General features: G+C 36.3%; 2 protein-coding genes and 1 non-coding gene across 3 annotated transcripts in view; 1 reads left to right on the top strand and 2 right to left on the bottom strand.

The window, feature by feature from the left end:
• Window positions 1-3,072: 3,072 nt before the first annotated feature.
• Window positions 3,073-27,346, bottom strand: part of LOC130047145 (secretory phospholipase A2 receptor-like) — a 53,507-nt gene continuing 29,233 nt past the window's right edge. Inside the window, exons 3-6 of the mRNA XM_056141563.1 lie at window positions 6,494-6,648; window positions 4,061-4,151; window positions 3,733-3,962; window positions 3,073-3,099 (exon numbers count right to left, since the gene is read on the bottom strand). Coding sequence (XP_055997538.1) covers window positions 3,073-3,099; window positions 3,733-3,962; window positions 4,061-4,151; window positions 6,494-6,648 — 503 coding nt within the window. The remainder of the gene's footprint in view (window positions 3,100-3,732; window positions 3,963-4,060; window positions 4,152-6,493; window positions 6,649-27,346) is intronic.
• Window positions 3,237-10,077, top strand: LOC130047146 (perlucin-like protein). Its single transcript, XM_056141564.1, has 6 exons — window positions 3,237-3,399; window positions 6,453-7,425; window positions 7,583-7,734; window positions 7,845-7,935; window positions 9,706-9,935; window positions 10,034-10,077. The coding sequence occupies exons 2-6, from the start codon at window positions 7,296-7,298 to the stop codon at window positions 10,058-10,060; spliced, it is 630 nt and encodes a 209-aa protein (XP_055997539.1). The 5' UTR covers window positions 3,237-3,399; window positions 6,453-7,295; the 3' UTR covers window positions 10,061-10,077.
• On the bottom strand, window positions 22,364-22,436 carry Trnas-aga (transfer RNA serine (anticodon AGA)). Its single transcript has one exon. It is a non-coding gene; the product is annotated as a tRNA-Ser (tRNA).

Here is a 27,346-nt window from a genome sequence, read left to right as displayed (position 1 = left end):
CCGATGTTCATGTATTATTTTTGTACATAATTACTTTAAAGCAGATTAATTACTTTATAAAGTTATTAACTTTCCCTTAATTACATGCTTGAAAACATCTGCAAGTAAAAGAAAACAGTGCGAATATTATTTAGAAAGTAAATATAGTGCCTACATATATAAATCATTCCATAATAGACGTCTAAAAATAGACCACGCGCGTCAGGGGAATCCCAACATGATGTATTAACTCATACGCAAATGTCTAGTTTTAAGGCTGAAAGAGCGTAAAACAACGAATTACTAAGAGGCATTTGATATTTTTATTTCTATTAAACTTATGGTACGGTACTGTTATAACAAAATACACAGCTTTACACAAATAAGACCACCGATGATCTGAAAGTTTGAACTGGTCACGTGACTGTCACTTGAAATGGCAGAGTGACGCGGTTATTTGTAAACATCGATTTAAAATCAAATAATTTGGGTTAAAACGGGTGAAATAATTTATGATAGGTCGTACAGTCTCATAACTACATACGTGCGATGATTTAATAGCGTTTTTACGAGATGGAAAAAAAAATATTGTAATTCGGATCATACAGCTTTAATAGAGTTGCATTTGTCATGTCTAAATTCATGTGCTATAAATAGACATTCAAAAGGTCGACATTCACGGTCAAATTAGTGAGACGGGCATAAAGAGAATACAAAATCGTACATGTATGAACTTCCACATCCGGGAAATTTTCATCTTAACCCGGATATATTTACTCATCAATCTAAATAGCAATACGATATGTCCACAGGTGGCTCGTAAAGTTCAAATTCTACAGGTAAAAAATTGTGTAAATATACAAACCGTGTCACTGGTTATAGATAGTTCACTTCGTTTTGTAAATTGTGTTTCTGTTTCTATCGTTTTGTAAATTGTCGTTCTGTAAATTGTGTTACTGTTTTTATTTTATATCGTTTTGTAAATTGTGTTACTGTTTTTATTTTATATCGTTTTGTAAATTCTTGTTCTGTAAATTATGTTACTGTTTCTATCGTTCTTAAATTTGTGTAAATGGCTCTAGCTCATATTGTTCTGTAATTTATTTTAAATTCTAGTTCATGACATGTTTTTGCATCTGAGCGTTGCTGTGGTTGTTATGGTAACCGTTTTGTGTCCCAGGTTAATATTGAATACTTTCTATCATTTTGATTTAATAAACAAACTATGGTTCAACATTTTAAAGCAACTTAATTGTTTCTAAATTCAGCGGGATTTCGGAAATGCGTGCAGGTGAATTGAGATCAAGTTGAATTCATACATTGAAGTTTAAACACATTTATTACGTCATAACAACATGAAGGTCAATTACTATAAAACTTAATTGAGTCCCTGCCATGATTCTATTTTGATTTACTGTGACAGTGTTTGATCATGAAATCTAAGACGCCTGTCACTGATACAATATGGCTTTTCCTTGTTCTCCGCTAATTCTATGTATTTGTGAGTGATTAAAATTTAGATCACATTTCTGGTATCGTATGACCTGAGGTAAATGTTAGCAAAAACTGAACGTCGAGAAAAGTTTCCATACATCATCAAGAAACTAAATACATTATAGGGAGGGATTGACAGTCTTGAGATCACGATATCACTATCTCCCCTTGTACCTTGTCGGAAATAATAAGCTGATTACCAGTCAAATCAGAGACGAACATTAAATTACAGGTTACCAGTAGTTACCCACAGGAAAAGGTTTACTGACTGTATCCCTACCCGACATCAACCTCTCCGTACTGACAAGTGACCAAGAGAATTTAGAATCTATTGCGGGCGGAAACAAAAGATAAACAGTGTTGAACAACTGCAATTTTGCATATATTTTCTGTTTTATTGAAGGAAAATTCTTGAATAGTTAAACAGGAAATCTGTCAACCTGTACTTTTTCGTCCAGTGGTCTACATACACCCCCATCTCCCAGGGTCACGATATGCTACCTGGTTCATACACCCCCATCCCCCAGGGTCACGATATGCTACCTGGTGCATGCACCCGCATCCCCCAGGGTCACAATCTGCTATCTAGCGCATGCACCCCCATCCCCAGGGTCACAATCTGTTATCTGGTGCATACACCCCATCCCCAAGGTCACAATATGCTACCTGGTAGAATTGCTAACAAATACTATCTAGACAACATGAAGATTTTTTGTCGGGAGACGCCAATTGAAGCTTTTGAAGATTACGTCTTATGCATTTCTATTTTGTTGCCTAATTACATGCCTATTTAGATATTTCACTTACATGCTTCACTTTATCAAATTCTGAATTCTTACCACGTCGCATTTTGCATTGGGAATAGGGACATTATTTCTAGAGTAACTTTATAAGGAAAACATTTGCAAACGTACCTGAACGAGATGAAAATCGGAATCTGTAATTTATACAAAAACCTGTCATCAAATAAAATGTTTGGAATATCCATCTCTGAATTAAATAGCGCTAATACTTTTTGTATCTTTCTTGTACTCTAATGAAAACCCTGTTGCACAGAATTCAAAACGGGAATTTAGAGTTCATGACCTTTTTTATTCAGATACATGAACATAACCCTTCACAGAGCGGATTCTAATGGGCCATCGTTATAATCAATTAATATTTCAGTTTTTGATATATGAGTCATAAATGTCTGTTTGTTTACCAGGTCATGTTTAGTGGGGTTTATTACTAAAAGAAGTAAATTTTTCACGCTTGAGGGCTTGTATATATTCCCGAATCCTATATTTCATACAATACACAACGCCGAACCAATTTAGTAAGATGTGTGCAAACCAACATCTTTTAAAAATGTAATTTTATACTCATTTTCGTAAAAGTCATAATTTGTATGTAATTTCGACTTCGTATCAATTTCTCTGAAATACCCCACTTACAAATGTTCAAAATGGACTTCTGAAAGAAATAAAAATGCGCATGAATTGTACAAAATTCAATTTTAAAGTCTCCATTCTCGAGCGGGACTTTAAACAACATCTTCCACTAGACAAAACATTTGAACACTGGTGATATGAACACAGCACTTTATTGTCGATAATTCTAATATGCACAAATGCACGGCTTTCCCTGAAAAAAGAAAACATTAAATTATTATATCAGCTTTATTTCATTATCGCTATAATTATAAATTATACATGCCCCCGAGGTTCCTTGGTTGGTAAATAAATATCAAGTACGTAATATATTAACGAAATCAATTTTCTTTTCAGATTATTGTCGTAACGCGAAAGTCCAGCTCATGACATCTAAAATGTAAACATTGGTAGTGATTGTGCCTTCGCCAAACGCTCGGCATTTAGAAGTGAGGACAATGGGTCTTTCGGATGAAGAAAATGAACAGTGATCAATTTGATTACTCCTATAAAGGTGAATATAAAGAACAGTGGTCAATCTCATTACTCCTATAAAGGTGAAGATAACGAACAGTGATCAATCTCATAACTCCTATACAGGTGAAGATTACGAACAGTGATCAATCTCATTACTCATAAAAGGAGTACAAAATAGAGAGCTGGTAAAACACAGTTCCCTGGATATACCAGAGGTGGGATCAGGTGCCTAGGAGGAGTAAGCATCCCCTGTCGATATGATCTTAAAAACGGAGACGTTGACATGATAAATGAAACCTCACTGCTCGGCTCATACTGTGATACAGTAGTTGACGTCTCAATATGAGAGGAACGTAAAACAAACACTTACCAATGGTCTCTCACAGACGTAATGATTGCCCTGACCACAACTGTCCACGTGCCAGTGGTATTTGTAAGACCTCCAGAATATTCCACAGTTGTAGTCACCAGTAGTGTGGTAAACTGGTTCCTGACCGTACCAGTCAAATTTGTGACATGGCTTTACGATGAATCCCCAGCACCATCTGTGTTTGTTTGGTCTCAGAACGTCATTCAATGCCATCCATGCTCCTCTTCGGACTAGAAACATAAAGCAATCAAATAATAAAACATCATTATGAAGAAACTGAAGACTGTAGAGAACAGATTTATTATTTCATCAATCAGAATTGCCTTACAGCCATAGGTGCTCAGCATGTGTCTGATGTACGTGTTCTCGTGAGACTGGTCAATAGAAGCGAGGTATCCTCCCATAGCGGTACATCTCATCTACAGAAAACAGCGACAGTCAGTTTATGTTATAGCTTTATATAGAGGAAAACTGTTTAGCTTAAGGATGGCATCTTCTCATATTCATTGGACGTGTTAAGATGTTATATTTTGTCTGAAATAAGTATTAAAAGTATACATTCTTTAAACAGACAGAAAGTCGATCATTTCAATGTTTCTCATATATAAATTATTGCATTTCGCATGAGAAAATGAAAAGTAACATGCATGATATGCACATAAAATATTTACATGGCGTTCATGCCAAATACTTCATCTTGCCATGATCGGACAAACGTAAATCATGTATTAGTTTCACGACTGAAGATGCCGATGTAAGATTTTGCTATTTTGAACAGGATTAGGGTTGTTAAAGAAGTTAACAAAAATGATGGTATTTATCATCATACATAATAGAATATTATATGATGAAAATTGCATGAAAAATCATATCATTTTCACATGGATACTATGCAAATGAATTCGCGCATAACATTCGCATGTGCGATTCTTTTGGTACGCATGCATTACATCACACGGTTTCCGAACAAAAAGGAACACGAATGCTGGTCACTTTCCCAGTCTATTTGTGATTCAGTAGAAATGCAGCATAATCACATTTTAAAGGAAATATTTCTTTTTGTGTGCATAGCAGAATTAATAAAGTACAGTGAACTCATTGATATATATGGGAGACCCAATTTCCTTTGATTAAAAATTTTTGCCTATTGATCGTTATTTCTGGCATACTTAAACGAACTAAAAAAAAAAATTAAAAGAAGTTTTTATTCAGATAACAAAACGCGTCTTTGTTTTGTTAAACGGGAGATGATGGTCACGAACATAGAATAAATACACCAACAGCGTTATGCAATTGTTTTTTTTCTGCAATGTTTGTGAGCATCATATTTTAGGCCTGTTTAACATACCTAAGAAAGACAATTTTCTGTATTTATAAACAAATACAATACTGAAACGCACAACTATAGCCGTTATTGACCTGTAAGTTATTTTACTAGTGATTGACCTCCAAATTATTTAAACGTAAAACCGTAAACTTACCCGACCTTGACTTGTCTCCATATTTGGTAATGATTCCCATATTGGGTAATGATTCCCATATTTGAACGATGTTAAAAAGAAATAGTGCAAGAAGGACAGATGTTAGACTCATGAAATAAACCATCGTATGCTATAAGTAACGTTATCGTAAGTAATAAAGAGTAACAAATAAACCAGAAAACATATTTTCTAACAATTTGCACAATGCCACGAAACCGGGAGGTCGTGAATTCGAGCCCCCCTTATGTCATGGCCGCGTCAAACCCAAGACGTAAACATAGGTAGGTATTGCTCATTCGCCAAAGTCTTTCGGATATGACCTTCAAAACGGAGGCACCGTGTCATGGCAGGCGTTGACACGTTAAAGAACCCTCACTGCTACATCCCTGAGTGCTAAATATAGGTCTAAATTATAAATATACACGTAAAATAAGATACACCATTACGTAAAGTAAAGCAGGGGTATCGCGTCATTGAAGAGTGAGAAAATTATTTTCTTATCCCCTCCCCCCGTAGAAACGATGAGGAGCAGGGCTTTGAATGGCTCCCGAAAAGCAGCAAGCTCATGATATCCTGCAAATTTACTATTACATGTACCTTGTTACTTTTGTCAGTTACGACGTCTTCTCATAGGTTTTCTTGGTTTAATTTTGTTCTTCTGGGAAATAATTCAGTAGTTTTATTTTTTTTCAAATGAGGAATAATGTGATATTTTACTACGCCGTTGATTCAGAGAATATATGCTCCCCTGAAATTCAGTTTCCCCAGACCCCATTCTAGCGTTCATTGTTACAACTGTAAGTGAGAGCGAGATATGTGGTTGTCTGAATGATGAGTAGGATCCTTCATATACATACAAACTTACATAAACTAGATAGTGTACTGGATTGTTAATTTGTTCTGAACTACCTAAGATTTAATTAATTAATAGGTCTGAACTGACTCTTTACATAAATTTGTTGGATAGTTAAAGTCCATAGAAGGCTCAGCTTACTAAAAAGTGTTTTGCTTTGTTGAGGACTAATTAATATGTTAAAGATGTAAATACGAGTAAGAAAAAAATGTACAATTAAAAATACGTTCCGGACATCATGCTGCTGTCTAAAGTTTGATACAGTTTAGATGCCAATCTTGTGACACATTTTATCCAATGACGGAATGTCATTCTAGTCCGAGGCAAAATAGATTAGTTAAGTTGATTCCATTTTGTCAACATAGTCATGTCTATTGTTATTTCAGATGCTTTAACAAACTTAATGATCATGCCGATCCCCACTTACAGACGCTGTGTACCAGTTGAGCTTGTCTCTGCTGAACCAGTAACAACGTTTGTTGTACTGATGCCATCCGTGTGGACATCCGCCGGAAGTGACCTTGGCTGCGGCGTACTTGAAGGCACTGTATCTTGGTCTATTTCCGTAACTGGCTTCACAGACTGGAGTAGAAAGATCGAGAATATCATCCGACTTCAACTGTTTGTTGATTTTTCATATAGATTAAATAAAAATATAAAGATATGATCATTCAGAAACAGCTGCAGTCAATATAATAATGAATTGAATTGGAAACAAGCGATGGAATAACATTTACTTACTCTTCAAAACTTACGCATACAAAACAACCATGTTATATATATCCACTAAGCTGTAGTTATGATGTTATGTCTCTTTGGAAGTCTAATTGATTATAACATTAAAGTGTCACTTACTTACGAAGAAAGCACAAAACAGAGCAAGAAGACAGGACAGGGAATTCATTTTGTTTCTCTGATGAAATCGTAGAGAGTGATATTCTATATATACTGATCAAGTTTATACAGAGTTAACTTTCCATGTCTGTTAATCACACAGAAAATTATAGAACGCCTTTTCTTAGTGTGAAGGAAAATGTGTTATATATAATTTATTGATTTATTTGCAAAAATTGCTATGTTTGTGATAAAATTCCATTACTATGTTGATCTGTTGTGTAACTATTTGTTATTTCTGCAGTCTTGTCTTTAATATGGTTGTAGTTTGAGCAGGTCAATTAAGCACATATGTTGTATTTGTAAATATCATTTAGGTAAGCTTTAATTTTAGCATGATCTCATTGCACAGGCAAGCAATCCAATGGTATATATACCTTGGTTCTCCACTGAGTCCTCGGAGAATATCTGCTGTCATGAATGCTTACATTTTTCTCGCACTACTTTGCACCATCTTGGTAGCTGGTAAGAAAAAATATGTGTAAAAATATATACCCGGTAAAAAGTTAAAAATATCTATGTTTTTAAAGCCAGAAAAGTGGATACTTTTTCTAAGTTAATTACAGTTAATGATTGTTTTTCGTTTAAAGTACGATTACACCTTTTCAATATTATTTTTAAGTTGAGGCTAGCTACAACAATGCCCCACAATACAACAAGTTTGGGTACATGGCTGCCAAGGTGGCGGCCGGGAGCTGTCCTTATGGCTGGTCCTTGTATCACGGGAGCTGTTATTATTTCAGCCGAGACAGACTAACATGGTGGCAGGCCGAGGTAACTGCACAGTAATTACCACGTCACAAAGTCTCTTAATGTTCGTCTCTGAAACACCAGACAAGCGTTTGTAGTGAGATTTTATTTATTTCTGAACTACGACATTTTAGATGAAGTGTGCTTCCATGGGCGGTTTCTTGTGTAATGTTGACGAGGCTCACGAAAACACTTACGTCAGACATCACCTGGCCATGTATGGAGGTAAGAAAGTTAACTTTGATTGATCACTAGATTGATGGATTGAACGTGATCGGTGTTTCCGCAGTATTTCTACATGATACCTGATATAGCCTTAGTCTCTGCTTTGGATTCAATGTTATCTATATTCAATACATAATTATAATTCTTTATTCCTTGCAGTTGGTTTGTATGTTGTTCCACGTCTCAGTCGATAAGCTTTCAGGTATATAGCGTTGTCACCGCCTTTAGGGAGGGTTCTTTATCGTGTCAACAACAAATGTGACACAGTATCTCCGTTTTTCAGGTTATATTGTGCTTAGTAAAGGAACAGTCACTACCCATGTTTAAAGTCGTACACTTGTAGCGTTAACTTGGCACTGGGATCAACTTCCGATTGCAGAGGTAGCGCCACACAGCGGGGTTAAGGTGTCCCGGGTAAAATAACAAGCAATAACAGCATATTCATATAAAAGTAAAATTCTTTCAAGCGTCGCATATTTTTAGTAAAAATCGTTTGTCAATACATTAACAAACATCGTATCACGTGGGGAAATCCTTTGCTTACCTATTACGTCGTCATACAAGTGACGTAGAGCTATTTTTATCCGCTAGACTTTTAGTTGTTTATCACCTCGTTCCAGGTGAAAGATGCACTCAAACCATTTGCAGCTTGGGCTTGATATGTCGACATTAATATAGTAAATTTAAAGAGTGATACGGATCGGTACAATATCCTCTCAAATATAGCAGTTTCCATAATCTCAACTCAAATGTTGGGCATTTTCCACATTCACATCCAAATCGTATCTAAACGAGGCAAAATATTGTACCTTCCGTATCAAAATCCTAAATCTGCAACTAGTTACCTTTCTGAATATGCCTAGGTCGAAATAAAATATCGTCATCTTTCACCTGTAACGAGTCGATATGTACATGCGTTGGTTTTCTTTATTCTAAATGACTATACACATCGGGGGCGATATCAAGGTCACAAAGTGATGTAAAGATTACTTTACAGTCTTTCGTTCACATATTATATATAAATATATGAGACTTATATATTATATATATGAGACTTATATATTATTGAAGAAATTTAGGGGGGGGGGGAGGGGGATCATCTGACAAACAGATTAAAACACATACAGCTTGAACACTAGATAACGGCAATAAATAGCGAGAAAATATTATGACATTTTCCCCGTGATACAACTATAGACCTGTACGTCGTGACGTACTTTTATATTGTGACGTCATATAGTATGAAGTGCACCGAGGTACATTTTATGATGATTATTTTAACTTTACTCGGGACATCTTAACCCTGCTGCGCATCACAACTAGGCTACCACGAACTGCATGTGCCGTATAAAATGAATAGAAATAACTTTTATTCTTAAGAACTTAATCTACTAAAACGTATTTTATGTACTGTGAAAGAACAATTTTGTATGACGCGGAGCAATATTGCCGTGGCAACGGGTCAAACGTATTGTGACGTCATTGCTAGGTCTCCATATGATATGACTTAACGTCCACTCAGTTTACACGATATCAAAATATTCGTGAAGTCAAATGAACCAATTAAAATGCTTTTTACAAGTGGCATGAAAGCATTCAGCAAATATGCAGGACATGAAAAGTACATAAAATGGGCGGGGAAAAAAATGAAAATTTCAAAGTAATCGTGTATTAAATGTTAAATTTATACATGTGTAAACATGCTAAGGAGTAATTAACCAATCTTCAACTCCACCACAATGTTGAAATAACTCCCTGTAAATATTACAGTGTCTCCTGGAGCTTGGATGGGTCTGAATGACTGTCTGTACCCTAACGCCCACAGATGGATCTGGGGATTCAGCAAGAAGCGGTGTCACAAGTTTGACTGGTACGGTAGCGAGCCCGTGTACCACAAAGCCGGCGACTGGAACTGTGGAGCCTTCTGGAAGCATTACCACTACCACTGGCACGTGGACAGCTGTGCCCAGAGAAACTACTACGTCTGTGAGATGAAACTGGTTTGTATTGTACATTCAAGTTTACTGTTCGTAAAAAATATTGGAAAATTTGAATTTGTAAAATTAGCAAATAATTAATAATTGTATTTTTTTTTCAGGGAAAACCATGTAAATGTCAGTATTAATAAAGGCATAAAATCTGTACATTCACTGCTTTTTAGCCAGGTGTTCTAAAGTCTTGAATATAAAATACACCAGTCTTCCATTTGGATATTTCCCCATGCAAATTTATGTAGCAATATTCCATTATCACCTGCATATGAAGTTCATGTCTATCAATTGATTCAATCCATGAGAACCTGAGTGTGATGAATTTGTAACATCTGACAAAAAAGATGATGTTACAGGGTTTATCTAAAATCAGCATTTCGAGAATTCTATGGTTGGTGTACTGATGAAAGGTGAAGATAACGAACAGTGGTCAATCTCATAATTCCCATAACTCCTGATCTAATTTGCAAATACAGCCTCTGATTGAGTTAAATATACAGCCTCTCTTTGAGTTAAATATACAGCCTCTCATTGAGTTAAATATTCATACTCTCATTGAGTGAAATATTCAGCCTTTCATTGAGTGAAATATTCAGCCTCTTATTGAGTCAAATATACAGCCTTTCATTGAGTGAAATATACAGCTTCTTATTGAGTGAAACAGTACTGTGCATAGTGTCAGACGATCGACGAGAGGGGAGAATGGTAGAATGTCAGCGACGAAGTACCCAAACCAGAGGCTGCTGATATAGTATGGAATTAATTTTTAAGTTTTTCAATATGCAATAAACAAGACAATTGTTTTATGAAAATAAAATTTACAAACTAAATAATCTTCTAAATGGTCACCTCGAGCGAATTTCGCTCCTAAACTAAAGTTCAATTTATTATTATCGAAGCATCATTTTGAATAATCAAAGTGCTGAAAGTACTGAAAAGCGCTAAGCCGACTTCATTAAGTGTGTCTGTAAAGTTAATGAGCAGGAACAACAGGAAAAGAAGTTCATACATTATTCTTTATTTTCACGGAACAAAATAATACGTTTTCTGTAAGGACATAACGTGTATGAATGGGAAACAATGTTCTGAAACTGTTAAGTACCAGGATGAGTCAATTAGTAACCAGTCTAACTTATTTACGGTTGATATAGTTGGAAATGAGAACCTCAATCACTTATTCTAAAAGGTCCTAAATACAGAGCACCTCGTCGTTTGAGCATTTTTGATCAATGCAAATGCCTGCATTTATAAACAAAACATCGAATGGCTGTGATTATTCAAATGTCAAAGTTTTTCTGCTTTGTTGTTTATATAACATTTAGTTTAATAATAAAAAAAGAAGATATTTTTCACCCCTTGAGAAAACCATTGTCAATCTCGACTACGCCTAGATATCGATTGACAATGGGTTTCTCGAGATGAAAAATCTCAATGTTACCCTCAACTACATGCAATATCTATATATCCTTTGTGTTTCCCAGAAAATAGTGTTGAATATTTAGCGGTCGATTTGATGTTTGCATCAAAATGATCTTGTTATAAATATATATCAGATTTAAGAAGAGAAAACGGAATGATACTGTGTAATTTGCATAAAATAATCAGGTAATTGCCCATCTGTCGACAAAATTAGAACTTCTATGAAACAATATCTATAAAAATATGAATTGTACTCTCACTATGCTTATTCTCAATATTACGAATATTTAGCGGTAGGCTATTGGTTGGTCTATTCTCAATAGGGGTCCCAGGTTAGGTTATTCTCAATAGGGGGGCCCAGGTTAGGCTATTCTCAATAGGAGTCCCAGGTTAGGTTATTTTCAATGGGGGGTACCAGGTTAGGCTATGTTCAATAGGGGCCCCAGGTTAGGTTATTCTCAATAGGGGTCCCAGGTTACGCTATTCTCAATAGGGGTCCCAAGTTAGGCTATTCATAATAGGGGTCTTAGGTTACGGTCTTCTCAATAGGAGCCCCAGGTTAGGTTATTCTCAATAGGGGTCCCAGGTTAGACTATTTTCAACAAGGGTCCAAGTTAGGCTATTCTCAATAAGGGTACAATGTTAGACTATTCTCAATAGAGGTCCAAGGTTAGGCTATTTTCAGTAGGGGGTCTCAGATTAGGTTATTCTCAATAGGGGTCCCAGGTTAGACTATTTTCAACAAGGGTCCCAGGTTAGGCTATTCTGAATAAAGGTCATAGCCTAGGCTATGCTCAATAGGGACCCCGGATTAGGCTATTGTCATTAGGGGTCCCAGGTTAGGTTAAGCCTCGAGAAGGGGACAATGTTAGACTATTCTCAATAGAGGTCCATGGTTAGGCTATTCTCAATAGGGGTCCCAGGTTAGGCTATTCTCAACAGGTGATCTAAGTTAGACTATTCTCAATAGGGATCCCAGGGTAGGCTATTCTCAATAAGGGTTCAAGGTTAGGCTATTCTCAATAGGGATCCCATGGTAGGCTTATCTCAATAGGGTCCCAGGGTAGGCTATTCTCAATAAGGATCCCAGGTTAGGCTATTCGTAATAGGGGTCCCAGGTCAGATTGTTGTTCTCCACGTCGGACCTACGATTTTTGAGGAGGAATAACACACCAGAGAAATCTGATACAGATCAAAAGTGCAAGGCATGTGCTTGAATAATTTTAAATTGAAAACTCAAATTTTCCTTGTGTTGTTAAAACAAATGCTGTTTCAAGAGAAAGTAATCTTTAAAACAAGAGGTACTGTGAGCAATGCTCACTAAGAATACCCCCCGCTTACCCCAATCTCCCAAAGGGTGTTGGTAATAGGTATAAACTACCTCTTTTCTGAGTGTAAAAAACAAATGGCATGACAAACCTCGGGTATTCTCGTTTGTAGGGAGAAATGGATAAAATAGGAACACAGCATCTCCATGCGATGAAAAAAGCCGTTAAAGAATTTAAATGGAAACCACATTGCTACTTCGATGTCCAGTGCGCGTGACCTTTGACCTTTTGACCCCAAAATCGATAGGGAACATCTTCATCCCATGGCTAGTCCATATGTATGATATGGTGACTAGGTGGAAAGGATAACGCTTTAGAGCCCGGAAACCATATTGCTACTTCAATGTCCAGTGCGCTTGACCTTTGACATTTTGACCCCAAAATCGATAGGGAACATCTTCATCCCATGGGTAGTCCATATGTATGATGTGGTGAATGTAGGTGGAAAGGATAACGCTTTAGAGTCCGGAAACCATATTGCTACATGTCCAGTGCGCTTGACCTTTGACCTTAAAATCGATAGGGAACATCTTCATCCCATGGGTAGTCCATATGTATGATATGGTGACGGTAGGTGGAAAGGATAATGCTTTAGAGCCCGTAAACCATTGCGTCTACAGACGGACGGACGGACAGACAGACGGACAACCCGATTCCAGTATACCCCCCCCCCCCCCCCCCACCAACTTGTGGGGGGGGGGGGGGGTATAAAAAATCAAAACCATTGCTATGTTTGAACCAACGCCCTACAGATCAACAGTCGACACTTCAATCTACTGACATACCAAGCTAGACAACTAGATTTGAAAGAAAGGAACATACACAGTATTGTTGATATTCGTATTTTCAAGAAGGAAGTCGGCCATTATAACGATGTGTTATTTCTCCTAAACAATTTGGTGATATTTTATTTTGCCAAGCGCACGACAATGGTCTGTCGGATGAACAAGTGAAAATGGCTAAAAGTGATAAATCTGAAAATTCACACAAAAATACAAGATAAAGAGAAGGACAAACATGCCGGAGTTCGTATGCTGCGGTAGAGTAAGCAAATTAAATAACTACTACGACCTCCTTGCGCCGTACAGAGGTCAAAATTTGTGACACTTCACCTGCGGCTGTTAACGTCTCTGTATGAAAGGCGAAGATAACGAACAGTGATCAATCTCATAGGTCCTATAACCAATACAAAACAGAGAGTTGGACAAATGTATGAGTGACAAATCTCGAATGGGACGTAAAAACAAATAAACAAAACCATCTTTATCGCAGTCTAAAAACTAAAACACTTCGGTCAAATATTACTACATTTTGAACTCGTCGATCTTTACTGATGTTCGCCGCGAGTCAAATTCAAGTAATGCATTCTGTATACCCTTCTCAGAAGGGGACATATTGTTTTAATGTGAATTCTTTCCCAATTCACGTAGGGGTCCGGATTAGAATAGGTCCTCAGTACCCCCTTGCTTGTCGTAAGAGGCGACTAAATGGGACAGCCCTTCGGATGAGACAGCAAAAACCGAGGCCACATGTCACAACAGGTCTGGCACGATAAAGATCCCTCCCTGCTCAAAGGCCGTAATCGCCGTGCATAGGCCTAAATTCTGCAGCACTTCACCGTCTCCATATGAGTGAAAAATTTTCGAGTGGGACGTTAAACAATATACAATCAATCAATCTTCTTCTTTCTTAATCATCATCATCATCCTCTTCTTTTTCTTCTCATACAAAGTTTGTCCGGGCCATAACCGGTTTTGTCTTTTGACATAGGCATTTGATACTTGGTATGTTGGTATACCAAGAAAAGATAGTATGTTATGTGCCATCTTTTATGACGTTTGACCTTTTATGTACAGGTCAAATAATATAATTTTTGGGCAAGGCTTTTGATATTTGTGTGGATATACCATCATAAGACAGTTTATTGCCATTTGTTGACCTTGACATTTAGTGTAAAGGTCAAATAATGGAATTTTTGGAGCAATTTTTGTCCGGACCATTACTTCTTTGTCTTTTGACATACGTCTTCGATATATAGTATGTTTGTTAAGTTTAATTTATTATCATGTTCACAACGCTGTTCCTTATTTGAATCACATAAGCATATGGGCGAATGTTATGTACCGTAAGTCTTACTTTTCCACTTTAAAGATGATCCGTAAAATGTTTTTTTTAACCGATGGAAATTGGAAGAGGAGACATCAGTTTTAGTGTGTTAAAGCAATTCTTCCTACTTTATTCTTGAAAATGCTAAACCTTGTATCTTTTCATGATTAGAAATCACCTGTGTCGGTTCGAATTTGGTAGCTTGTTTTTAATGACTTTTCAATCGTAATTACTCCAGATATAGAGCCTGATCCTTTGTTTAGCGTCCAACTTAGACACCGAGGCTTGAGCACAATAAGGAACCATAGAACGTCACGTTAAGGCATTCCAGCTACACCCGGTGCTATCCCGAAATCCGACTACTTTTGTGTTGTAGTGACCTTAATTTGACCTTGACTAAATATAAGACTTGTTTGGTTCGAATGAATCGATAAATTTTTCGACCTTGTTAAAACGCTCTTAAATCATCGCACGTACATATTTATGAAACTGTAAGATATTTCATACATTATTTAGTATTTCACCTGTTTTAACCAGAATTATTTGAATCTAAATCGGTGTTTACAAACAACCGTCTCTTGGTCATTTCACGTGACAGTCACATGAGCAGTTCAGAATGGTCTTATTTGTGTAAAGCTGGGTATTTTGTTACAACAGTACCTTGCCATAACTTTAAGGGAAATAGAATTATCAAATTTCTCTTAGTAATTCATTGTTTTGCGCTCTTTTAGTAATATTAAAGTTATACAGTTGCGTCTGAGATATATATATGAAGCAGAATTTATTCAAAAACTTCTAATGAGAAGAAAAATCTCTCGCTGTGGCCTTCAATTCGACATTTCGATATATCGATGACGTTTCGTCTGTTAACAATAATAACTTTCATTCATATGTCGATTTGATATATCCCTGTGAGCTCGAAATAAAGGACACCACAGAGTCGTCCACTTCTGCTTCATATTTAGATATTTTTTTTGTAATTCATTTATTTTTTGCTTTCACAGTAAATAAACATTTACAAGTACATATTAACAACACATGATAATTTAGTATATACATATTTCAAGCAAGTACAAACATATATGTGTATATTTAGGAGTGCATATGTACATGTATAATGTGAAAGGTATTTAATTTCGAAAAGATGGGGAGAGAGAAGGAAAGAGGTAAGGGGAAGAATTTTGCCTGGTCTACTGATCAGTCTCAATCATTTCATATAAAGCAATTGTTATCTGTTAACAGTACATAATTAATGCAAATCGCATATATTCTGACAGTATTTCTCATATTCAGTATATACACAGCTTTTTAGCAATATAGATTTTTCTATATAAAATCTATCAATGATATGTTTTTTGACACCACAAACATTTAGTTTTGGAACCATTTTATACCTCGTTGCAAATATGTAATACTTCACAATAAGTATTAGTAAATTTTGTACTTTGGATAAGTTTCTGTTATTGTATTTACCAAATAATATGGCTTGTCTATCACATATAATTGGTTTATTAAATCATACTTAGATATTTTATTGAAAGTAGACATTAACGGCAATTGACAACTCAACTGTATGACAAACGGGATGATTTCAGCTTATCCATCGTCAACTTCCCATATTTATGCAGCAATATTCCATTATCACCTGCATATGGTATTTATATATCTCAACTGATTCGATATGCAAGAGCTTGTTCTGCGTTTAGTCAGTTTTTAAATCGAGGTAAGCTACTGACAAACAAGTTGATGGTACAGGGGTTTCAACAGTCTTGATTGAGGTCAACATTTCGCAAATTCTATGGTCGTTATAACGATCTAGTTCGTCAATACAACCTATTATTGGGTCAAATGCTGTCTGACGTGTTTCATACCGATTGTTAAGCCATTCTTGGCACACTGATTTTAACTCCGGATAACTCCTTTTACCTGACCAGGATGTGTGGCTCGCGGCGGGGACCGGCCGACAGGGGATGCTTACTCTTCCTAGGCACCTGATCCCACCTCTGGTGTGTTCAGGGGTCCGTGTTTGCCCAACTCTCTATTTTGTATTGCTTGTAGGAGTTATGAGACTGATCACTGTTCGTTATCTTCATCTTTCAAACATCATGTTCGGATTCCCCTGATGCTCGTTGGGCTATCTATAGACGCCTGACAGACAGTGTATAATATATGCATACCCACTATCTTTACGTTTTAAATCATCTTCTCACCTTTTTCTTTTACATACAAATGTTTTCAAGCATGTAATTAAGGGAAAGCTAACAACTTTGAAAAGTAATTAATCTGCTTTAATGTAATTCTGTACAAAAATTATATATGAACATCAGATCATACATCTTTAATCAAATAAAAACATGAAAATGCGGTTATGTGAAATTGAAATATTACTTGACAATTTATCTTAAAATCATAAATGTGGTTACCGTCGTGGTATTTTCTGACTTTAAACGTTTTAAGTAAACAAGTCGAGACATCATTTTCCCAGAAAAAGAAACCAGTAATCTTCATCAAGGTCAATAGTTACGCTTTTATGGGTTTAACAAACCTGGTTTTCGTTGAAATGAAAATCGATCTGCATACGTTGATAATAACGATTTAAGTAAATATATAAATTAAAGCGGATTATGGTATCAAAGTAAGGCATTTCAAGACTTCTAATGTGAAATTTTGTTATCAAACAAGACCTGATGCCGTGTAGATTAAATGTTAAAACCTATAAGGTTGATTGCTTGAATGGTTTTATCGTGATTTGGTACGCCCAATAGGCGGTATTTAGCCATAGGTACAGTCCTAATGAGAGAGAGAGAGAGAGAGAGAGAGAGAGAGAGAGAGAGAGAGAGAGTCTATATTGTTGAAATCCGAGGATAAACTTTAACAACTGTAGACAGTCAGTAACAAACCTAATGAATATTTTGTTTTGCCGAAGACCAATATGTATCAGTAAGAAAGAAATACATAGAATTAAAACAACGTTCGTTCGCCATGTGGGTGTCTTCAAGGTATCACACCGGTAATTGTCCAATCAAAATGAAATTAGTCAATTGTAGTTCCATATATTTAAAGAAATATGTTTTTTCCTTGCGCGATTTTTCTCATTTCCTCTTCTTCTTTTATCTTAATTTTTGTACCTCTGATTAGGAAATTTTGTGTAATTTGTAGAAATAACCAAGTACATGTATATACAAAGGAACTATTTGCTGTTGGTAGCTGAGGCTACTTCCTGAGGTGTCCTCCGGCTGTTTACACACATGTGAAAAACACGTGGATTTGAGGGTAGTCTTGTTTGCGGGTAATTTATTTTCGAAAATGCCGCGTAGGTTGTTGTTTTTTTTGGTGTCGGCAGACGAGATAGGTAACATAGAACGTGTCTGACTGCGTTATTCGGCATCAATTTTGTAAACTGATTTTTAATGATTTTTTCCCCTCTTTAGTTATATATAGTGAAAATAATTACCGGTGTGATACCTACATGTATATCCTGCTACTCGCCGAGTCGGCAATCGCGTGCCGCGTTATTAATCTGTTGACGAGCCCTGTGTATGTTTACATATTACATGACTCGGCTATCAACATGGCGCCAAAGTTGATGGTTTCAAGAAAAGAGCTTTTACAATGAAAAATTTCAGTATTTACGTCGATGTTGATGCTGCATGGTATTCGACAGAGTCTTTAGAAACCTTGGTGTTGTCACTGCTGCACGTGGTTTACAAGCTTTTGTTTACAGTCCTATGAAATGCACGCGTATTTGTCTAATTCTAGGTAGAAACCAACATCGTGTTTATACAAACACGACTTTGGAAGTAAGGTTTTATGTAAATACAATGTGAAGCCTGTGTAAAAATATTTTTAATCCAGTCATTTATAAGATATTTTCATTTTTCTAACCATAAACTGTCAATTTCAATCGTCCCATGCCCTTTTAAAATCACAATTTAATCAACGTAAATAATTAATGAATTTCAAACGAAGATCGTAAGATCTTTTGTAAAAGATGACCGCGGTTTCTACCTCTGCTAGAGTAGATGAAGAGCAGACATAAAAAGCAGATTTAGGATAACACTATTTCTCATAAGCTCCACATAGAATACAAGTTTAAGAGGTGGGATCAGGTGCCCAGACTAAGCATTCCCTGTTTACCGGTAATGCACACAGTGGGCGCTATATCTTGATAAGATAAACGGAATAATCCGTGGTCAAAATTAGTACGTAAATAATGGCGTAACAATTGATATGAAATTCGACCTAGGATTTTATTTGTGGAACGCCAACTCCAAACTGATTCCTTCGTGTATCTTGGGAAATGGAGTTAAAGCAGACAATTCTTAATATGGGCGGAGTTAAACTATCAACACCTCGTGGCAATTTGCGTCCATTGTCCCCCATCTTGTGGTGAAAAACATCGTATTTCTCTTCATTGGCCTTTCTAATTTTGTGATGGTGTGGCTTTGACATTTGTTATTTTTTCATCAATACTGCAGTCAACTAAAATAATTACCCAGGGTGGGGCAACCTATAAACTTGTATGAAAACTTGATAATTAGCAATAATGAATTTTACAGCTGCACACGTCATATCTACGTTTGATTGTGTAAAGAATGTTTATTGAATGACATTTGGCTGACTCCGCAAAGGGGGATAATTCAAATTTGTGTTTTATAGGTGTACTGCCGATAGCTTTGTAGACATAGATAAAGTCTAAACTGAAACTTTCATTTGAATTTAATTTTAAGTGTTAGGTATGTTAATGTGATCAATGAATGATGGTCAGTCATTTAAATCAAAGGACGCGCACATAACGCGACCTTTCAAATTTGCAATGTTTTTAAAAGAAGAAGTAAACTACGCAGAAAGTTTCACAAAGTTAAGAGAACCATTCACATAAGGCATTTTAAATTAATTATTATGGTCAAACTGTCAATGACCGTTAGCGGTAGCCCAATGAAGAGAGCGTTTTCTTTCTGAACGGAAACTTTTGGATTTGAGCTTCATGCATGCCTTCAACATGACAAACCTGAAGCGTAAAAATAGGTAGTGATTGGCTGACTGCCCCTTTGCCAATAAAAAGTTTTGGGTCTTTTGACTGAGAAGTTTAAAAACTCCTGAGACCTCGTGTCAGTGTTGGTATTGGCACGATACAGATCAATATAAGTGAAAATTTTCAGAACGGACGTAAAACAAATGAAGAAACCTGGAGGTTACAGGTTCAATTCTCGATCTGGACCCGCGTTAAATCTAAGTACGTATATTGTGGTGACCTTTCATTTTACAAGCGACCAGCGACAATCATAAATTTTTATGGATATAACCTTAAAACAATAAAGAATCCTTCCAGCTGCAGGACGCCGTTTCATCAAACATCGTAACTAGTTGCGTAAGCTTAGTTTGGCGTAACTTTCTGACTAGACTAAATATTTTACGTAAGTCCGTTTCATCAAGTGGCGTAAGATTATAATTTACGCAAGTTTTCTACTAACTAGTAGAAACACTACGTCAGGTCGAGCCCTTACGCAAGTACCTACGCAAGCAAAAATCATGGCCGACTGTTAGCTGTTTGTAAATATACATGGAATTTTTATCGACGAGCTTTGCGTCGTGATCGACTTTTTCAAGACGGGATGCTTTTAGACGTTTACAACGATAAATATGTAAGGCCATAAGGGTTAATTGCCTTTGAAAACTAGTAAATCTATGACTTGCCTTTACTGTATGATTAGTTTTCACACGTATCTATCTGTACATGAATGATGAATGTACAGTGTTATTCCCAAATTCCTTTGTAAAGTAGTCCACCGTAAAGGGAACATTCACTTTGTTGTATTATTTATAAATCTCTTCAAAACTTCCGCTCTGACTAACTTGGAACAAATGATTAGCGAGCCCGATTCAATTCGATCTCTGTCGTATGGTGGGTGGATTTACGGAAGTGTAATGTATATTTCATGAACAGTTACTTTAAGATCTACTATTTTCCATTGTATATCTTAAATCTTGAAAAAATATCCCGTTTTAAAAAATACATCATATACATACATGTAACTATATTATGATAATAAAGTTCTTTCAAATAAAAAATAGAAGGTTCGTAACAGTTCAAATGATACTTGACGAATTTCGGTGAAAAGTGATGTGCAGGATAATCCGTACAGAAATATATTTTATGTTATCAAATAAAGAAAAACATGTACATGTATATCAGGTCAGGCACGAATCGGAGTGAATGGGAGGGGGGTCACCCTGCGTTGCTACTCCACTTTTTTTAACAGTAAGATTTTTTAAAATTTTGTACTGTAAGTGAATGAGAGGTATTTGTGAATAAAAACTATTTAGTGAGGTATGATCATGAGCATTAATAGAAGAAGTCTAACTCCACCCCCACCCCACCCCCCACCCCCACCCCAACATGATGTTTGTAGGAAATTGTTTTGAGGCACTCAAGAAAATGAAACCTGAGAGAGAGAAAATTGTGGTAATCACTGCAAAAGATTCCAACCCCCCCCCCCCCCCCCCACACACACAAACACTTCCGAATTAGGATTTTGCAGATAGGACAAAACATTTTTTTTGCGTTATTACGCAAGATAAAAAGATTATATGAAAAGCCAACATCTAATTTATGTCCCAGCTGCACCCCCCCCCCCCCCCCCCCACGTCACTTTGCAAAACGATGGTACGTGCCTGTATATAATCCCAAACTGTAAAATATGTACACATATTCAATTTGTTCAAACACATTTAGGCCTATGAGTCTACATCAATTATTCAAAGTATAAATATATAGTTAATATCTATATACAATGTAGATGTATCGTGTCGACCTACATGCACTTAAAATATAATAACCTTCGAAATCATATAACAACTACTTTTTTGTAGAAGAAGAGATGTAAAATATATAGGCCTTACATAGGCCTATATCGATAAAAGCAAATATGTTTATGGAGTGATATGTTTGATTTAGTATGCAGCGCCCAAATAGTATGGTATAGGAAAATTTTACTCCCTCTGCCAACACGACCATCTCTGTCTCCTCCCAATTCCGCTTAATAGTGCATTTTCTTTGCGTTCTTTTCATTCATTATATTGGTCCAGAAGACAAGTGAAAAAAACAAAAAAACGAAAGGATAATGTACGCATGCTCAGAATGCGGTAACTAAGCACGTAGGTTTAGTTGAAAACTTAGTCGAGTAGTAACGTACGCATGTATTTACGTCGTTTCGTGAAACGCGGTTTGCGCTAAACTAAGATTATACTTAACTAGATTTACGTAGTCGGCGTAAGACTTAGTTAGTTGAAAATTTACACTTATTGATGAAACGGCGTCCAGGTCAAAGTTTACTCACGGCTGGTGAGGTCTCTATAGAGGTGAAAACTTCTCACATAGGACATAAAACAAAACATCTATCGCAACCACAACACATTTATATAAACGTCTTGAAACTCATCTCCGATTCTCGACATCGAACCGACAATCCATTTATCCACACTACGGACAATGACCCCCACTAATCAACCTCTGAACTGTCTCAATTTTCAGGACAAATTCTTGTTTTCTTCCACGTGTAACAGGAAGGGAGAAAATGCAACGGACCAGACCGGGATTCGAACCCGGGCCCCCTGAATCTCTAGTCAGGTGCTCTACCAACTGAGCTATCTGGCCACCGGCGATCGAACCCGGCTGACCGCTACATTCCTCCCTCCTTAAATATCTTCACACCCTGAAGATATCAACCCAGGATCTTTATCCCCTGGCAGGCATTTTCACCTGTCAGTTCCAGGGGCTGGTCTACGACACCAAATTATGTAACCGGAAGTAGAATTCTTTAGTGATTAAGTATTAAAGTTACCAGCCAACTTGGCTTATAGCGGTACTCTACCTCCAGCTATCAAAGATCAACCCAGGTAAGGGGATTTCTGAACTATGATCAACGCTAAATGAAAACACTGTTTAAAGTTTTATAAGTTTAATAAAGTGAGAATTAACCTTTGTAAATGTTAACAAATAATAAGTAATGATCAAAATATAACAAGTAGTAAAGTCTATGGAAATTTCACAGAAACAAATAAAGTTATATCAGAAATATGATTTAATTTAGCAAATGAACAACAATAATCTCAATAAATAGATAAGAAGTTCATGAAAAATTAACTAATAAAAAAAAAATGTAAGGAATGTAGAAGACTAAAAAAAATGTATGTCCCTACTGGGCCTCCTTACTTAGACAAATGCTCAAAAATCCTACTCTATAAATAAATCAGTGAGGTGGAAAATATAAGAGAGATGAGCTACATCACCCAATATGAACTCTTCTATTAACACTCTAGAGTTGAACTATCAACAATAAGGTAAAATCTGGGCTCTAAAAATAACTGACCCAGAAAATAAACAACACCAAAATTATAAAGGGCAAAATAATAATAAATAGTGGTTCTAGAATTTACACCTGTTATCTACATGTCCTTAGACCAGGCTGGACTTGGTAAGGGGAAACTTAAACTTTATAAAACCTACATCCTAAGCTTATTCCTAACACTATCAAAATCCTAGAACTTGTGAAAAACGTGCAACTAAAGCTAATACCTAGAGTGCTGTTAAATCATAAGATTTTCCTAGCACAAAGGTACTAATGAAATAGTGCTGATAAACCATGAGGTTTTCCTGCACAGTAAAGAGGAACTAACCATGAGGTCGTGTTCCCCAACCCAAGTGAAGAAAACTACACGAACACGGCTTTAAATACCCTAGCTAGGCCCAAAAATAGAAGCCAATAAATATCAAAGATCCTGAGACTAACTTAGCCAATCAGAACACAGCTATCAAAAGTACTATGGAAAGACTGCCAACATGGATGACACTTCCTGTTTTAAAAGTAAAACATGTGGAATGTCAACACATGACCTAACTTAAAAACAACCAACAATAAAGGGGTTTTATGTAAGTAACAACTGAAAATTCAAAGTAAATAGAATTATCATACTGAAATACCAGCAAAACTAGCTAAATAGAGATTACGAAACCAAGGCTGTAAAATCAAAATCAAAACCACTACATTCCTCCCCCCTTAAAAAAAACCAAAATTTACAATAAATTTTTGTTTTACAGATTAACAAACAACTTAAAGCTTGATATTAAAAAAAAACATGGTTTTGAGTCTCTGGCATTATAGTTCTCAGGAAGCTGAAATAATTCATCAGTGACGCGAGATCTCCTTTCCTCAGCTGCCTGGTCTCGTGCTTTGCGGTTTACAGGTGGCACTGGCATTACAACAGATCCTGGAGAACAAAATTTTTCATTGCAGGAATACTCTCTGTAGATACAACCCTGAAGGCCTCTATGTTTCTTGCTAATATGTTTCCGTAGAGGATTTAATTTCATAGAGAAGAATCCACAATGGATTGCAGGGCAATAATAATGTGGAACTTTCTTCTTGTGGAATCGAAGATAATGTTGGCGATAAGATCCAATCTGCCGAAAGATATGCGGTCTTGATTTGCAACTCTCTACAGGACACTGTTGACCCTCACTCGGCCACTCCTGTCCCATTAGATCATCCATTTCTTGTGGATGTACTTCGATGTCAAGAATGTCTGAGTCGTCCATCTATTAATTTCGAAAATTGTATAACAAGAATTAGAAGAGTATTAAATTAATCAATCACCATCAATGCTGGTCCTGGAGTCATTTCTCCCAGAAAATAACTTGTAAAATTAAAATCTTAAATTCTAAGACTTTAAATAATATGTGATATAAGGAAAGTTAATCAATAGAATTATCTATCATAGAGTAACTATATGAAAAACTAATGTGTTGATTTCAGCACAGTACAAGGGAGATAATTTAAAGATCATCTACGGTCAGTATTAATCTAAGAATACCAAGCTCTCAATGATTCATATCTATAATTACTGTAACTGAATAAACCAAAAATAATGAACTGAAATGTACTGTTTTGACTTCTAGATAACTATAAATCATTGTCAACTACTGTGTCTTATTAAATAAATAAAACATCTATCATTGACCTTGTATCCACTAAAGTCAAATACAGTGGTAACTTGACTGTTATTCTCAAGAAAAGGATGACTACCAAAACTAAATCATTAATAAGTAATTAAGATTTACTTTAATTAAACTGAGATATTTCAAAAGTTAAATATCACCTGCAATCACTACAAAAGGTCAACTCAAACTTTTTATACATATCATATTATATAGAATTCAAAAATTAAAAGTAACTATTTACATAGGCAAAAAAAATGAAATGCCTAGATGCCTGGTCTCAAGGAGAGTAGATAACAGGGGGCTTGATTGTTCTACCCCACTTTGACTGTCTAAGGGGTTCAGGACTAGGTAAATTCAAAACAGGAGGAACAGTCTCCTCAGTTTCCTCTTGAATGTTAAAATCTACAGGGGGGTTCTAATGACTCGTCAAGGGTGTCCAGTTCCTAGGAGGTAAAATGCTTTCATAGGGTTTTAACTGATCTACATGAACCACAATGAGAGGTCTTTTAGGGTCTTTCTGAACTTGGTAAGTTACATCTGTGATCTTTTTGATTACTTTGTATGGCCCTATCCGTCCTAGTCCTAACTTAACACCAGCTGAGGGTGGATACCACCTCCAGACAAAGTCATTTTCTACAAACTCTCTGGGTTTTAATCCCCTATCATAGTATTTCTTTTGTTTTGATGCTGCCTGTCTTAGATTCTCTGACACAAAATTGTAAGAATCGGATAAAACTGTTCTTAACCACTCTACATATTCTACAGGGCAAGTGGGAGTAGGTGAAGAAGGAGGATTCCCTAGCATAAGATCAACTGGGCTCATGATTTCATGGCCAAACATGATTAAATTGGGTGAGCAACCTGTACTTTCTTGAATGGTTGACCTATATGCCATAAGGACAAAGGGTATATTATCATCCCAATTATCCCTATTTTGATTTGCATAAGATGACAACATTTGTTGAAGAGTCCTATTCATCCTCTCAACTAAACCATCTGACTGTGGCCTATATGGAGTTGTACGTGTCTTTTTAATACCTAACTTTTCACATAAAACAGAGAATAGTTCCGACTCGAACTCGCGACCTTGGTCTGAGTGAATCTGTTTAGGGACACCAAATCTACAGATAAATTCATTCACTAACTTATCAGCTACTGTCAGAGCTGTATGTAAGGGATACAAGACGAAGATGGTCTATTATGTCAGATACGGGACTGGCACGAGCCGCGTAGCGGCGAGTGATCAGTCCCGTATCTGACACAATAGACCATCGAGTCTTGTATCTTACTTAAAACATTGTTCTATCTAAAAACAAATGCATTTAAACGCATACAAAAAACCCACGTACAAATAACCATTGGTATAAACAAATATATTTACACCTTTCGTTTCTGATTTGTTTTTAATAATTTTGATATATTAGGAATTCATAAACTTTAATGGCACACAAGGTCAAATCTTGTCTTTAATTCACAAAAAAACTGTTAGCTCATCATTTCAATTGTCATAATACGGTACTCCTCAAAACAGGGTTTTGTTCTTCATGGAAAACGATTCGAACGCTTCTATTGTCTGAAGACTGTACTCAACAAAACAGGTTTTCTATTTTGGGTGAATGAGGGGACGTAAAGGGTGTTCGGAAAGAATGTTTTAGATAAAACAAAACATTGATTTCCTACGTTCCTTTCTGGGAACCCTAATAATATGATACTGACACGTAGGCTTATAACTGGTATAAAAACAGAAGCCGCATCCCTCTTTTAGCATTTAGTCTGGGTGCCTTGAAGAAATGGACTCAGATGATGACTACCCTCTTACTCAAAATAAATTTCGCGATACTACTATGGATTTAGCAGACGAGAATTCTGATGCTATTTTGAATGATGTTCTGGATTTAGAGGAAGAAAGAATGAAGAAACCAAATTTTAAATTGAACTTTGACCTTAAAAGTGACCGTTTTTCTGATATATCAGATGCAGACAATGACCACACAGGAAATAGAGAAAGTGGACAATTTCGAGCGATTTGCATTGCCTTTACAGGAACACGATGTACAAGACTTTGTTTTGAACTCCAAACCTGTCAATACCATTAACAAGACACGTTGGGCAGTGAGCGTCTTTAATTCTTGGAAAAACGCGCGGAAATGGCACGACGAACTTCTGACTATGTCAACTGAACATTTGAATTCGGCATTGAAATTCTTTATTCTTGAAGTACGAAATAAGGCAGGAAAAGAGTACTATCCGAATACAGTGTATGAAATAATCATATCACTGCAGCATCATTTGAGAGCAAATAAAAGATTCGTCAGGTCATCTGCAATTCGCAACTACAAACGCACCTCCGATGAACAATTACAGAGTGTTAGTGATTTATTTCAGAAACCGTCCACAGTGTCCCCGTCGGAGCCGAAAAAAGTGAAGCTCAATGAAAGTGTTTCCTTTGGATCGAGAAAAGAAATAAACATCACTGCCGGAGATATAACTGAATTTGCGACTTTAATGTGCATGTGTTTAAATGAATGATTGTGACATGGATTTATAACTGTGGTGCCTTAACGATT

Source organism: Ostrea edulis, chromosome 6, assembly GCF_947568905.1.
Source record: "Ostrea edulis chromosome 6, xbOstEdul1.1, whole genome shotgun sequence".
Taxonomy (NCBI): Eukaryota; Metazoa; Mollusca; class Bivalvia; order Ostreida; family Ostreidae; genus Ostrea; species Ostrea edulis.
The sequence above is the reverse complement of the archived record's forward strand: the minus strand, read 5'-3'. Positions and strand labels throughout refer to the sequence as shown.